The 16,720-nt window shown below is 41.5% G+C and overlaps 1 protein-coding gene across 7 annotated transcripts in view; it reads left to right on the top strand.

Moving 5' to 3' along the window:
• Positions 1 to 16,720, top strand: part of bnc2 (basonuclin zinc finger protein 2) — a 756,635-nt gene that overhangs the window by 441,604 nt on the left and 298,311 nt on the right. For 6 of the 7 annotated variants that reach the window (XM_060840003.1, XM_060839984.1, XM_060839964.1 and 3 more), the window contains one exon: positions 11,638 to 11,740. In XM_060840003.1, coding sequence (XP_060695986.1) covers positions 11,638 to 11,740 — 103 coding nt within the window. Of the gene's footprint in view, positions 1 to 5,396; positions 5,414 to 11,637; positions 11,741 to 16,720 lie in introns of those variants that run through there. The other variant, XM_060839974.1, reaches the window with a different exon arrangement.

Raw genomic sequence — 16,720 nt, 5'->3', positions numbered from 1 at the left:
TTCAGTCTATTCAATCTTTCCTCCATAGAACAATCCCCTCATCCCAGGATATAGTCTAGTGAACCTCCTTTACACTCACTTCAATTTCAATATATATACTTCCTTGATTAAGAAGACTAAGGCTGCCCACAGTGCTCCAGATGTGCTTGTATCAAAGCACAATATAATTGTATTAAGACTTGTTTTCTGCGATCCTTTCGTAATAAAGGTTTCAGTATGATTTGCCTTCCTAATTGCTTACTGTAGCAGAATGTTTAGATTAGATTACTTACAGTGTGGAAACAGGCCCTTCGGCCCAACAAGTCCACACTGACCCGCCGAAGCGCAACCCACCCATACCCCTACATTTACCCCTTACCTATCACTACGGGCAAGTTAGCATGGCCAATTCACCTAACCTGCACATCTTTGGACTGTGGGAGGAAACCGGAGCACCCGGAGGAAACCCACGCAGACACGGGGAGAACGTGCAAACTCCACACAGTCAGTTGCCTGAGGTGGGAATTGAACCCGGGTCTCTGGCGCTGTGAGGCAGCAGTGCTAACCACTGTGCCACCATGCCATGTCATGTGCACAAGGGCATCAAAATCCCTCTGAATTTCCAATTTCCCACTGTCCCAAAAATAGAATTTTAAGTGAAGATATTACCTTTAATACATTAAAATATCCCAAAGTTGTTCACTGGAGCATAATTTTAAATAGTGGCACCAAGCCACAGTAAGTCATGTGATGCAAGCTTGATCAAAAAGGGAATTTTAAGGAAGCATCATTCAAAAAGAAAAGAAAAGCAGAGTGGAGGAATGCCTGAAGATAGGAATTCCTAAGTTTAGACTCCAGACTAATGCTGCAAATAATGGAGAATTTATGCTTGGGAATGGACAAGAGGCCAAACTTGGTGGATTGCAATTAATCTCTCACTCTCTTTTTGTGAGCTAACATTGTGCTTCACTTGCCATCTTCTTGCCCACTCAAATTGGCAGCCTTCACGTGTCCATTTCATAACTACATTTCCATTCAAAATTTAATAGCAAGAAAACTTGGGTGTATTATACTCACTCCCATTATTTGATTCTGACAGTAAAGTAGCTGAGATCATTGCTATGGGGATTGAAAAATGGCCTGTTCTGTCAGGAAGAATCATCAAATTGTTGTAGTTTGTTCATTCACTCATGGCTTTTTATTGCCAACAATGAAGTAGTGCCCCTTATATTTTTGAGGAAATGCCTTTGAACTCTACAGGCTGGCATGTTTTAGGGCATTTCTTCAAGATAATTCTCAAAAGATTTAGGGGAGTTTTCTCTGCAACACCTTATGATCTGCATAAGCTACCTGAAAGAGCAGTGGAAGCAGATCAATAATATCATCCAAATGCGAGTTGGGTAAGTACTTAGGAGGGAAAACAAATAAGTCAGGAGCTATAGGGCAAAAACCAATACTGCACACTATAGGCTGAATGGCTTCTTTCTGTGCTATATTGGTAAGTCCCACAAAATCCTAATACTCTTTCCTGACCTTCTCCTTTAAGTTGAGTTACTTCATTATTTCCCCATTCAACCACTTTCCAAAGATTTGTACCTGCATATAGTTCTTTCAGATTCCGTAGCATGCATTCCTCTGCATTAAAAAGGCACAATATCTCATCCTGTGATTTCCCTTTCTGCCGACACTGCGGCATGATTTCAGATGACTGCATGATTTGGGTGGCAGAGGTGGGGGGAATGTATAAACGGTGCTTTGGTGAGCAGTGAAACTCTGGGGCTAGAATCTTCTGGTCCAGAGTAGAGTGGATATTTCTTCTGGATGGGAGTTCTAACAAGGGGCAATGGTTTCAAAATAAGAGGTCAACTATTTAGGACTGTAATGAGGAGGAATTTCTTCACTCCAAGGGGTTATGAAATGTTAAAAATTCTCAAAGGCCCACAACAAAACATTTCCCAGGCTGTTGAGTGAGGGAGGGGAGGATGTAGCAGGGGGACAGGCAATAATCCCCTGACTAATCTAGAATTTATCTGCCTCTGTCTTAAGTACACTCCATGGTCTGGCCTCCACAGACCTCTTCAGCAATGAGTTCCACAGATTAACTACACTTTGGCTGAAAAAATACCTCCCCATCTAAGTAATAAAGGATTGTTCCTTCACTCTGAGGTCATGTCCTCAGGTCCTCATAATGATTCAGGTGCAGCCCATCCAACAAAACAGCTCCCTCCTCCACTAGTGCTGGTGCCAGTGTGCTATGAATTTGAACTAATTTCTCCCACACCAGTCTTTTAATCAGTCCCATCCCTTCCTGCCCTTGCATCCAACCTCCATAGGCACCACTCACTCACATTTGCTTCCTCCATGGTACTGCAAAGTTCTAGAACTGCTGACATTAAATTGATCAACAGCTCTTGGCAGCCAGGATTTATTGGTTTAGAGTCCTAAACCAGTTGAAAGCTTGTTTGCAACCAGTTAGCTGCATAATTGCCAGAATGCCCAGCACACTTTCATGTCTTAGAGATGTACAGCATGGAAACAGACCCTTCGGTCCAACCCGTCCATGCCAGCCAGATATCCCAACCCAATCTAGTCCCACCTGCCAGCACCCGGCTCATAACTCTTTCTATTCATATACCCATCTAAATGCCTCTTAAATCTTGCAATTGTACCAGCCTCCACCACTTCCTCTGGCAGCTCATTCCATACACATACCACCCTCTGTGTGAAAGATTTGCCCCGTAGGTCTCTTTTATATCTTTCCCCTCTCACCCTAAACCCATGCCCTCTAGTTCTGGACTCCCTGACCCCAAAGAAAAGATTTTACCTATTTACCCTATCCATGCCCCTCATAATTTTGTAAACCTCTATAGGGTCACCCCTCAGCCTCCAACACTCCAGGGAAAACAGCTCCAGCCTGTTCAGCCTGTCCCTTTAGCTCAAATCCTCCAACCCTGACAACATCCTTGTTAATCTTTTCTGAGCCCTTTCAAATTTCACAGCATCTTTCCGACAGGAAGGAGACCAGAATTGCATGCAGTATTTCAACAGTGGACTAACCATGTCCTGTACAGTCACAACATGACCTCCCAACTTCTGTACTCAATACTCTGACCAATAAAGAAAAGCATACCAAATGCCACCTTCATTATCCTATCTACCTGTGACTCCACCTTCAAAGAGCTATGAACCTGCACTCCAAGGTCTCTTTGTTCAGCAACACTCCCGAGGACATTACCATTAAGTGTATAAGTCCTGCTAAGATTTGCTTTACCAAAATGCAGCACCTCGCATTTATCTGAATTAAACTCCATCTGCCACTTCTCAGCCCATTGGTCCATCTGGTCCAGATCCTGTTGTAATCTGAGGTAACCCACTTCACTGTCCACTACACCTCCAATTTTGGTGTAATCTGCAAACTTACTAACTGTACCTCTTACGCTCGCATCCAAATCATTTATGTAAATGACAAAAAGTAGAAGATCCAGCACCGATCCTTGTGGCACTCCACTGGTCACAGTCCTCCAGTCTGAAAAACAACCCTCCACCACCACCCTCTGTCTTCTATCTTTGAGCCACTTCTGTATCCAAATGGCTAGTTCTCCCTGTATTCCATGAGATCTAACCTTGCTGATCATTCTCCATGGGGAACCTTGTCGAACGCCTTACTGAAGTCCATATCGATCACATTTACCGCTCTGCCCTCATTAATCCTCTTTGTTACTTCCTCAAAAAACTCAATCATATTTGTGAAACATGATTTCCCACGCGCAAAGCCATATTGACTGACCCTAATCAGTCCTTGCCATTCCAAATACATGTACATCCTGTCCCTCAGGATTCCCTCCAACACCTTGCCCACCACCGACGTCAGACTCACTGGTCTATAGGGTTTCTCTCCTCCGATCTCCAAATTTGAAAATGGAAAGCCCCTAATTTCATTTAGGAAACTGCCTGGTTTAGTAAACAAAACAATGATATTCTGAATGTGTCAGCAAATGGCTCTGGGCAAGAAGGCCTGGGTTTAAGTTCCACCTGCACCAGAAGTGTGTTGTAATATATCAAAGCAGGTTGATTAAGACTATTTATTAACTTTCTAGAAATTAGACTTTGGCTCCCATCCCTTGCCTTGATGTTAAAACTCTTCTTTTCTAATTTCTCCTTATAAAGTCAACTCCCCTTTATCTCTTTAACCTCCTCCAGTCCCACAACCCTTCCTGATATCTATATTCTTCTAATGCGCCCTTGCACGTCCTCTATTGTTATCACTCCTCACATTTGGTGGTTGTGTTTTTAACTGCATATGCCTTAAACTCTGAAATTCTCTCCTTTAATTTCTCCCCCCACCTCTCTGCTTTGCTTTCCTCCTTCAAGTTACTCCTTAAAGCCTATCTCATGACCATCACTTATCTTAAATGTCTCCTTCAGTGCATCAATGGCAAGTTTTCCCTGAAACTCCTGCGAAGCATTTTGAGACATTTTGCTACGTAAAGGGTGCTATGTAATTGCACATTGTTGATAAGGTCAAAGCTATCACTTCTGAAAGTTAAATCTGACATTACGTAAATTAATTCAGGAACATGTTTTTTTTGGCTCTTAATTGCGAAGGGGCTAGGTTTTCATTGCAATATGTTTAAAAATCAATCGTTCACTAACACCTGAGCAGCGTATTTTTTAGGTAATCATTGGGCGTGTAACCAGTGCTTGATTTTATTCTCTCATTTTCTGGGTGAGTTGGGTTTGCCTTTCCTAATTTAGCAAGAGCCTGTGTGCCAATGGGACCTGCCTTCATGTTTATTGACTGTTTTCTGTAAATGAGTGAGATTGCTGCAAATGTGTGAATCAGTGCAGTGCTTTACGGTCCTCACCACAACCAACGTGTGGAAATCTTTTGCTAATTCTATGTTTGAAAAACCACATCGAAAGGCAGCTTTGTTAGTCTGTCTGACTTTCATTACAAAAAGTGAGACTCTTGTAATTAGTAGTTAGTTGCAGATTCCTGCGAGGTTCATTCTTTTCTATTCATAAGGCAGGAAAGATTGATCATTAAAATATTTTATTGTGCAACTGGAAGCTATAATTTGCCTTACACCCCCTAATGTTTTTATTTGTATTTACACTGGGTGTGAAACCAGTAAGAATGTGCTTCCTGGGACAAGTGGGTGCATGTTCGACACTGTCACACACACACAAGCTGCTGTATGAATCTTCACGCTTGAAACTATTCTGAAACCTCATTACTGTGAAGATGTATAAGCCTTTACTTCACTCCCACCTTTGACACTTTTTTTTTCACTTTACCAAATCGGAAATTTGTTCCCCTTAACTCTTAACCAAAGAAATTGCTAAGAACAATGAATGGCTTGAAACATGTGTAAACAGGGTGTCTGGGCTGCTTGTAATCCATTCAAAAAGTAAGCTCATGGGTGACAGACAAGTAAGAGCAGTTTTGATCATTTGTGTGTGTGTGTGTGTGGTATTGTGTGTTTGCATGTCTGTGAATTAGTGTGTGTGTGAGAGAGAGAGTGAGAGGACATCTGTGTGTGTGTGTGTGAGTTGATATCGGTATGTGGCTATGTTTCTGAGTCTATGATATGTGCCTGTGTGTATGAGTCAGTATGGGCATGTGTCTGTGTGCTTGTTTGACACTGAGAATCTGTCAAGATGCATATGCACTTTTATTCTTCCCACGCTTTCAATTGTGACTTTCTCTAATTGAAGAGAGATTAAAACAGAGGGTTGCTAGTTCATTCATTTATCGAATGTTAGCAACTGGTTTTGTCCATTTCTCTAATTATGCTACAAATGTATAAATCTCTGGAAAGTAATTTGTGCAGATGTTAAATGTTAGAACTTGTAAAACATCAAATGTTATGAGGAGGGTGGAACTCAGATCTGGGGCTGCTTGGTTACGCAAGAATTAATCATTGCCTGATCCTTGTTAATACAAGCGATTGTTCTTGTATAGAACTTGCAGTTAGTATTCAATGCAGACAGCAAAGTGCAATATTCAAAACCGGATTTTTAATTATGTCCTGCTGATAATTTTTGTGAATCTGCCTTACAGTCTCATGATGCATCTTTTTATGTGTAAGAGAAATCTTCAGAGAATGGCAATAATTGTTTTAATGAGCTATTAAATTTTCTTTAGTACTTTCCTAAGCTATTAAAAAGCTTGGCCAGTCACCCCACAATTACAGTAAATGATTTCATCTTAATGTATTATTGATTCATCCATGTATACGTACAGTACTTTTTTTCTAAATCTATATTCACACAGGCACAGAATCTGACTGAAATAGCGCACAGTAAAGGCATAAACCCACTGTGAAAAATACAGTAATACCAGTATATCTGCAGACATGGGCAAATTTCTATTCGGATTTTTCTCACATTCTTGTGATGAATTGAATGTAACTGTGGTTTTATTTCATACCTTTATTCCATGTTTTATGCTTTCAATAATGTACTTAGAGGTTGAATCTGAACCTGCACAATGTGGCAAAGTGGATATTGGCTGTCAGTTAAATGCAGTATCTTAGAAGTTGATATAGTTTAGGGATCAAGTTGCAAAATTGGATCTCACTGTTACTCTAGTTAGGTCCAGCTTTCAATTTATGAGGGAAGAAATATTTTCAGAAAGAGAGAATTGTATAAAAGGGCTAGACTCCCTTGTGCCCGATTTAAAAGAAAGGTTGTCTGCTTGTGATGTTCTGAATTGTTTTCAATTCTCTCTTTAATGCTGATTCAAATACTGGCTGCTCACTGATTCTAAACTGCACCGGAGTCACTTGGCAGTTACTAAAATGTCTGATCCAGTATTGTGATGGTTTTAGTTTTTAGCTGCTTATACAACTCTCAGTCCTGAGTCTGATAGTGCTTACAAGTTGAATTATCACTTATGAAGTTGTACAGTTAATTATTTTGCACTGTGACTTGAAATGACTTGTCTTTGATTTTGTCCTTTTTGGCATGCAGTTTCGTTTGACCGCAGAAACATTTTAGTTATGGAATATTGCACATCAACAAAATGACTCTGTGTCTTGGCCCAAAATCCCCATCTTTGCATACCCTGTTACCGCCCCAACTCTGCATCATCTCTACCCTGCCCCCCGCCCCCCATATCCAGTCATATCAATCTCATTCACAACTACCCTACTCTACGCTTTCTACCCTTCCTGATCATTCCTCCCCCTGGCATTCCTTCGCATGACCACCACATGCTCCCACTATGCCATTTGAACTGGGAAAGATCTGAAGGGAAACAGCCTACGTTGAATCAGTCAGTGTCTGAGTCAGGCACTTCAGCTGATACTTTATGGCTTCTTTTCAAATGGTCAGTGTTTGATGGTTTCGGAGTTGAATGTTTTGTGGGTTATACTGAATATCAAGGAAGATTGGCTGTCGCAATCATACAATTGTCTTATGGTGTTTTTCTCAATAAAGGCAACTTGCAATTAAAGCAGGTTTGAATTTAGGCGCTGATTCCAACAAAATATCCATATTGATCATCTTTATTTTACACCGTCCTGTTAATAAAAGCCATAAATATTCACTTTAAAGTTGAACTTAGTGTAAGTGAGTTGATTAGTGATCAAATCTACTCACCGTGACCTTGGTTAACAACAAGATCCTCCTCATCAATAGAATATTGACGGTGAAGGAGCGATGCATTCTGTGCATGCCATGAAGTCTCGCAAACAGTTAAGCACAGAATCCTATGGCACAGAAGAAGGTCATGTGGCCTATCATGATTGTGCTGGCTCTTTTGAAAGAGTTATCCAATTAGTCCCATTTATTTGGCCTCTTCAAATTGCGCTATATATTTTTAACTTTCAAACGCTTTTCTAATTCCCTTCTCCAAATTATTATTGAATCTGCTTCCACATTCAGGAGTGCAGCTCATTTCACATTACATCGACTCGCTGAATTATTTTTGTTGCTCTTGCTTATCAGTGCACCAAATCAGAAATGGTGTTTTTTTAAATTCGATAGCAATGTCTTTTTCCAATGGTCAAATGTTGACTTTCCACTTCGCATTTTTATTTAATCCTGTTCCTGTTCCAGTTCCTCTCCATGTATTTGTCCTGATGTCACTGAAAGAATGAAAATCCACATCCAGTGGATCGATCAATTTGGCAGACCACACAGCCCCATTTGGGGCACAGTTGTACAGGTGGTTCTGCTGTAATGCATGTTTCGTCAATGCGAATTGGCTGTAATGTGATTGATGACTTGCAATTTTCCGTTAGTGGTCTTCTGCAGTGCAATTTTCTATTGCAGTTTTTGACAGTGTGATTTTGTATAGTGCAAATTTGCAGAGGAATGCAATTGTCATGTAGCTGAATGGATAGGGTTGAATTCCACTATGGCAATTGGTGGAATTTGATTTCCATTATTTAAAGAAGTGTGAATTACAAATAAGTCTCATTCATGGTGGCAATGAAACTATCAACAACAAAAAAAAAGCATCAGATCTGATGAGAAAAATAAAAAGCGCTGGAGAAACTCAGTAGGTCAGGTAGCATCTGTGGAGAAAGAAACCACATTAGTGTTTTGAGTACAGTATGACTTTTCTTCAGATTTCCAACATTTTACTTTTATCAGCAGGTGTTTGCTAATATCCTTTCAGGAAAGGTCTCGCCCTACCTAGTCTGACCTACTATGAGTCCAGATCCATAGCGTTGTGTTTGACTTTTATCTTTCCTCCAAATAACTGAACAAGCAACTCCGTTCAAGGGCAATTAAGGATGGCCTTCCCTCCAGTGCCCCATCTCATGAAATAATAAATAACCCAGGCACTATTTCGAGACCGGATCTGCTTGAATTCTAATAGAGACGATGGCTGAAAATGTACGTTTTTTTCCTGTTTAAATGGTGGAAATACAGTGGATTCCGTCATTGGGAAACAATAAAGAGCAGCCAATTCTGACTAGTTTGTCCTAAAATGCAATATTATACATGACAGCATGAAATGGGTGAGAGTCAAGATGTTGCCTTCTGGTTCCTTAAATCACTCTGAGAAAATGTTATTTATTAAGGTAAACTATTGAAAACGAGCCTTTACTGGTTTCATTGTAAACCTTGATATTCCTAATGGGACAGGTATCTGTAATTACTCAGCTGGTACAGCAGATGGTGATACTCTGATGATTACCTGTACCCTAGGAATTGGCTTAAAATCATTCTTTGTGTGAAGCTTTGTTTTAGATTTGGCATTTCAATGGTTCTTGGAGTTTGGTAGGCCATAGCACCAAACGGGAACTGATGCTGGGTTAGCCAGCATTTAAAACTGGTAGAGCACAGTTTCATAGAATTTACAGTAGATAGAGAACTTGACCATTCTACGCAGCTGGTCTGTACTAATGTTTAAGTTTCATGGGTGATTTTTCCTATTCCACTTCATCTCATCCTATCAGCATATACATTTTGAAGGTTTGGATATTTGTGATTTTACTGAAATTGAGCATGTAGTGTGTTCTCAACCACCTGATATATTTCCATTTACTTCCTCTGGTCACATGCTAAAATGCACATTATTCTGAATGAGAAACATCTTTCTCATGGGTGGAACACGTTTTGAACCTTTGCTTTTGTAATTGGTGCATTTATCTTTCAAAGTTTAATGAATTATGAATAAAGGTTGAAGTTTATAAATGCTAGCGTAAAGTCCAGAATCTAAATAGCTCTGTGCTGAGTGTTCTACAGAGCCCTGATTGATCTTGGCATTTTCATTGCCCATTGCCCCGGGCAAGTCATCTGATAAGGGTTTTGTTTTCATCATAATTTGCGTTGAAGATCATTTTAGGCAGATATGTGGCACAAGGAAGTGGAAGTTTGGAAAAATCTACTCTCGAATGGATTATGTTCAATATACTGCCTCAACCTGACATTAACAATGCTGTGGCATGGGTTTGCTGAACCAGGTTGCATGAGATGGTTCATAGATATAGCCTACACGGTTCAACCTGCCAGATTGTAAACAGAATCCAAATAATTTGTGATCTGTGAATTCTCAGTTCTGAAATGTGTTTGATACATTTGCTAATGCATTACTCAGCTATTTTCCACATGGACAGGTACAGGAGCTCACTCCTAATCCAGTGGAGTTTGTAGCTGTGTAGTTCATCAGTTCTTTTCCAGTCAACTGTAGTATTTTGTAAAGTCTACTAGCGTCCATGCAGGTGATTGTTCAGGACGATGTTTCCAGTGTTAATGTTGCAGTAAGAATGAATGGGTCATTGGCAGGATGTAACTAATGGAGTGTTGCAAGGATTTATGCTGGTTTCTCAGCTGTTTAGAATCCAAACTGATGACTTTGAGGGACAGAATGTGAAAACGTATCCAAGTTTCCAGACAATGTAGAACTTGATGGGAATGTAAACTATAAGGTGGACATAAAGTGATATGGATAGGAAATGATTGGGCAAGAAGTGGAAGCTGAAATCTTATTTGAGTGGCAAGGGTGGTTGGGAATCTGACTGAATGGCAGAGTAGGCTGGAGAGGCTACACGAACTCCTATTTCATTTGTTCTGACTCACCTTTTGGGATATGTGAAAAAAAGCAGAATATGTTCCGAATCATGCAAAACTAGGATGTTGTGATGTTATACACTAATCACGGAAAGATGATATTCTGTGAAAGTTAACATGCTGGTACAGCAAGCAATTTGGAAAGCAAAATAGTATTATAATGCTTAGTCTGAAGACTTAGAGAATAACCTCAGGCAGTCTTCGTACAAATAATAGAACTTTGGTGAGATCACACTGATTGTATTTTGAATGGCTTTGAACTCCTTAATTGGACAAGAATATATTTTCTGTAAACAGGGTACGGCAAAAGCTCTCTAGATTAATTCCAATGGATGGGTTGTCTTATGATGAGAGAATGGGCCTGCATTCTCGAACATTTAGAGGAGAGGTGATCACTCTGACACATGTCAAGTTCTTGAGGACTGGGTATGGTGCATGCGGAGAGATTATTTCCTTTGGACTCGAGAACCAGGGGCTCCATGTCTCAGGATATCATTTGGCAATTTAGGACTGAGATGAGGAGAAATCTTTTTGGATGTCTAACCCATAGACCTGGGAATGTCCAGTTGATGAGTTTGCTCAAATGGAAATTGACGAGCCATTTGAGGCACTGATGAAATTTCAGGACTTAGAGAGGGAAAAGTTGAATTGAGGTAAAATGTTAACTGTGATCTTATTGTATAGTTGAGCAGAGTAAAGGAGCCAAATGACCTACGTGTGCTTCGTTTTCTTGTCTTCTTACAAAAAGATTTTAGTTTACTTCGTAGCAGGGTTGGTATAAATTTTGATCTTATTTGTAAATTAATTTAGTTCTCTACCACTAAACTGAAGATTTTAAAATTATCAAAGTGTGATTTCCTACTGGAGCTGCCAAGATGGATAGACTTAGGCAGGAACCCCTCGTGGGATCCAGTCTGCTTCCCAATCCATATGTCGATAGTTGTTTTTGTGACAAGACTCTCAAATGAAGATGGCTCTAATCTCACTTTGCATTCCTTTAGAATAAAAAAATCCACAAACACAATGAGGTAACAGAACTCAAACACACAAGGCAATGTTGGTACTATGATGAATGATTGGAAACTATTGTGATTCACTTGACACCTGCCTTTACTTTTCCTCTTTTAGGCCATTCGCTGTACACTGGTAAACTGTACGTGTGAATGCTTTCAGCCAGGAAAGATCAGCCTACGGACCTGTGACCAGTGCAAACATGGCTGGGTGGCACATGGTAAGTGAGATCAAGCGTTTCCACCGAATTATTTTCCTGAGAGATGGTATGATTACATTGAATTCTATAAAATCATGCACACACAAGCTGACCTTTCTGCCAAACTGGTCAATGTTGGTGTTGCATAACAAACAACTTGATTTTAGCTAACAGTTTTAACATGATGAATTTTCACAAATAACAATTATTAGTACTTATGCGAGCATAGTTAAACCGAATTTGATGCTGACTGTACCCAGCAGGTTAAAGGCAGAGACATTAAAGAGCATCTTAAAGGAGGTGAAATGGGTAGAGAGGCCGAGATGCTTTAGAGAAAGAAGCTTGAACCTTCAAGTCCGGGCTGCTCATGGTATGGATTCCAAAGGTAGAGTGATTTAAAAATTCTGTATTCCCAGAAGGCCAGAACATTATGAACTGTAGAGATCTCGGAAGGTTTGGGGATGAGGAAATTACGGAGATAGGGAAGGGTGAGGATATGGAGGGATTTGAAATTCTTTCTCCACTTGAATTTCCTTCTACCACACTTTATCTCACTCCAACAATGTTCTTCTATCCCTGACTTAACTAGATACCCCTGAACTGCATCTGTTTTTCATTTCCATCATCTCCTGTTTGGTATCACTTTACACAGTGTAATCACTCAGGGTAGAGTTTTCTCCAGAACTCCCTACTGGACTTCATAATTACTATCTATAAGTGACCCCTGGTGTCAGACTCTCCACACAATTCAAGACGACATCTTTATATCTAGCCTATCAAACCCTTCCCATAATTAAGGAACTGAATCAGGTCCTCTTGTAGCTTTCTCTTTTCTGGAGGAGCACCTCATTTTATAATGCAGCTCTTCAAAACACATTGATGACATGAGTATTTAATTGGATTGTATCTTTATTTGAAGCCAACTCTCAGTAAAAGTACATATGGTCCAAATGATTGTGTAATCTTGAGAAGGTAGATATATTCCTAGTTCAGTAAACAGTTGCAGATCATTGGAATGGAATAGACTGATCTAAAGAGTGATGCTGTTGGTTGGAAATTCTCCAGTCCCTGGGGAAAATTAGGAATGTTATTTGGAGCTCATTCAGGTCAAAGTTCAATAGTTAAGATGTGAAGGTGCATGAATATCCCAGATTTTTGTTCATCTTTGTAAATTGAGGAATATTTATACAAGGTTATGTTAAATGAATGAGTTAGGATGTAATGTCGAGCAACTATACCATACTCTTTGTGATCTTTGCTTTGACACATTCCTAGTAATAAGTCTTGAGGAACATTTTTTATTCATTATGACTCCTACTTGCAGATCTGGAGCTGTTCATTCATCCGAGTTCTGTCTTATCAAATATTCAGGCATTCTTCTCCATATCATAGGTGAAACAAATTAATTTTAAATCATTAAAAGGCTTTCCTTTTCACAACATTGCTGTTTAGTCATCCTGTTCAATTGAAAGTGTTTTGGTAATCAGAGTTCACAGATTTAAGGCAGTTAGCCAGATGTACAATGCTACCTGACAATGCGGACAATTGCCTAGTACATCCTGTACATAAGCAGAAGACAAATCCAATCCAATCAATTATTACCCCCATCTGACTTCTTTCAATCAGCAGTAAAATGACAGAAGGTCTTGTTGACAGTGTTTTCAAGTGGCTTGCCAATGCTCAGTTCTAGCTCTACCAGGTCTACTGTTTCCAGACAAACATGTGGTTAGAGTGGTTCTCCAAGATATCAAGGCAGCATTTGACCAAGTGAGATATCAAGGAATCCTAGGAAAATTGGATACTGGGGACAAACTTGTTACTGAGTGGAGGACTAATAGAAGGTGAGGACTGCAGATGTTGGAGATCAGAGTCGAGAGTGTGGTGCTGAAAAAGCACAGCAGGTCAGGCAGCATCCGAGGAGCAGGAAAATCAATGTCTCAGGCGTAATATTCCATTACTTCAATACTGATTAGAGGACACTAATAACCTGAATTGTCTGAAAATTACTTTGTTTGGAGCATCAGACTGAGTTGCTGACTTGTGTAAGGCTAATTTAATCGAATTAAGTCACTTATTCCTGTCGTGAAATTTGGAGTAGATAAGCAGGAGGCTGGAAGAACACAGCAAGCCAGGCAATTTCAGGAGGTGGAGAAGTGGGCATTTCAGATAACCCTTCTCAGGAACGGAAGTGGGGGTAGGGAGAGCTGCAGATAACATTGACGAGAGAAGGGGTTATAGGTTATGGGTTATGGGTGGGGAGAATGATGAGGTAAGGATAGGTGAATACAAATGGTGGGTATGACCTGGTTGGTTGATGGTAGGAATGAATTGCTTGGCAGCTGGAAGGAAGGGTTGATCGGAAGAATGGAAGGGAGGAGTTGGGGGATGGGTGAGAAGATTATTTGAAATTGAAGAACTCAACATTGAGGCCCCTGGGCTGTAGGCTGCCCTGACGGAAGATGAGGTGTTTTTCCTCCAATTTATGGATTGATTTACTGTGGCATTGTCGGAGCCCGAGGACAGACATGTTAGAGAGGGAGTGGGGAGGGGAATTGAAATGAATGATGACCTTACAGGCCCAGCTGAGATGTTCAGCGAAATGTTGTCTAAGTTTATGTTTGGTTTCACCGATGTAAAGAAGACCACATCTGGAGCACCAGATATGGTGAACGAGATTGGAGGATTAGATTAGATTACTTACAGTGTGGAAACAGGCCCTTCGGTCCAACAAGTCCATACCGACCCTCTGAAGAGTACCTCACCCAGACCCATTCCTCTATGTTTACCCTTTCACCTAACACTACGGGCAATTTAGCATGGCCAATTCAACTAACCAGCACATTTTTAGACTGTGGGAGGAAACCCACACAGACATGGGGAGAATGTGCAAACTCCACACAGACAGTTGCCTGAGGCGGGAATTGAACCCGGGTCTCTGGTGCTGTGACGCAGCAGTGCTAACCACTGTGCCACCGTGCCGCCATGGTGTGGCTGGTGAACCTCTGTCTCACCTGAACAGGCTATTTGGGACCCTGGGTGAAGGTAAGAGGGGTAATGTGCTGACAGATTTTGCAACTTTTTATGGCTGCAGAGGAAGGTACCTGGGGATTTGGTAAGGTTGGCGAGGTGGGTGGCACAAACCAAAGAGTGACAAAGGGAATAGTCATTGTGGAAGGTGGGGAGGGGAAGATGGTTTTGGTGATGGGGTCTAGTTAGTGTTGGTGGAAGTGTTTGAGCATAGTACGTTGAATGTGAAGACTTGTGGGCTGGAATGTGAGGACAAGGGGGAACCTGTCTTTATTATGTGGGGGCTGGGGTGGGGTTTAGAACAGTGGTGTGGGGAAGGGCTGTCTGGATGACAGAGCGGGGAAATCATGTTGTTTAAAATAGATGGACATCTGGGATGCTCCTCATCAGAGCAGATGTGATGGAGATGGAGGAATTTGGAAATGAGATGGAATTTTTGCAGATTATGGGGTGGGAGGAGGTGTAGTCCAGATAGTTATGGAAGTCCGTGAGTTTGTGGTAAGTGTTGCTGGAGAATGAAGTAGAGAGATCTTGAAAGGAGAGGGAGCTGTTCGAGATGGACTAAGTGAATTTAAGGGCAGGGTAGAAATTGTGGGCAAAGTTGTTGAGCTGCTTCAGTTCAGCCTTTATGCAAAATGCAGCACAGATGCAGTCATTGATGTAACAGCGGTAGAGTTGGGGAACAGTACCTGTATGTGCTTCTACATCATCCCTCCCCCAGCTCAAGACTTCCCTTTCCCAAATATGTGGAGGACCTCCACTTTTCTATACTCTTCAGCACATAGACAGGCACTGTTCCTCAACTCTTCTGCCATTATATCGATGACCTTGTCAGTTCTGCGTCCTGCACCCAGGCTGAACTGGAGCAGTTCATTGACTTTGCCAACAACTTCCACCCCATACTTAAATTCATTTGGTCTATCTTGGACACCTCCCTCCCTTTCTTGACCTTTCTGTTTCCATCGCTGGTGACAGTTTACATACTGATATTTGCTACAAGCCCACAAACTCCCTTAACTACCTGAACTACATCTTCACCCTCCCCATATCCTGCAAAAACTCCATCCTGTTTTCCCAATTCCTCCATCTCCATTGCATCTGCTCTGATGAGATGTTCCACTCCCAAACATCCCAGATGTCCACCTATTGTAAACGATGTGCTTTCCCCTTCTGCCATCCAGACGGCCCTCTGCCACACCACTTTCATTCGCATTCCACTGTTTTAAATCGCCTCCCGCCAAATCCAATAAAGACAGGGGCCTCCTTGTCCTCACTTTCCACCCCACTAGTCAATGCATCCAAGGTTTCACCCTCAAACACTTCTGCCAACTCCAACTAGACTCCACCACCAAGTACATCTTCCCCCTCCTTACCCCTCTCTGTCTTCCGCAGGGACCATTCCCTTCTCCACATCTTTGTTTGCGCCACCCTCCCCAGCAAACCTTCCCACCCCCCCCCCGAATCTGCAGGTACCTTCCCCTGAAACTGTAAAAGATGCAAAACCTACCAACACACTACCTCCTGCACCTTCATCCATGGCCCCAACCAATCCTTCCAGGAGAGACTGAGGTTCACCTGCCTCTCCTCCTTACTTTACTGTATCTGGTGCTCCTGATGTGGTCTTCCTTCCATTGGGGAGACCAAATGTAAACTTAGGCAACATTTTGCTGAGCATCTTAGCCAAGCCCATAGGGGTCAGTCTGACCTCCTGGTCACTGCCCATTTCAATTCCTCTTCCCATTCCATCTCTGACATATTCATCCTCGATCTCCTCCAATGCCACAATGAATCAGATTGCAAATTGGAGGAACACCTCATCAGCCTGCAGCCCAGAGGACTCAACATTGAGTTCTCCAATTTCAAAAAAAATCTTCCCAGCCATTCCTTGACTCCTTTTTCAGCCCCACCTCATCCCTTCCATCCCTCCAACCAACCCTACCTTCCAACAACCCACCAGATTCATTCCTCCGTTGA

Source organism: Hemiscyllium ocellatum, chromosome 2, assembly GCF_020745735.1.
Source record: "Hemiscyllium ocellatum isolate sHemOce1 chromosome 2, sHemOce1.pat.X.cur, whole genome shotgun sequence".
NCBI lineage: Eukaryota > Metazoa > Chordata > Chondrichthyes > Orectolobiformes > Hemiscylliidae > Hemiscyllium > Hemiscyllium ocellatum.
Note: the sequence above shows the minus strand (reverse complement) of the source record. Positions and strands in the feature narration are given on the sequence as shown.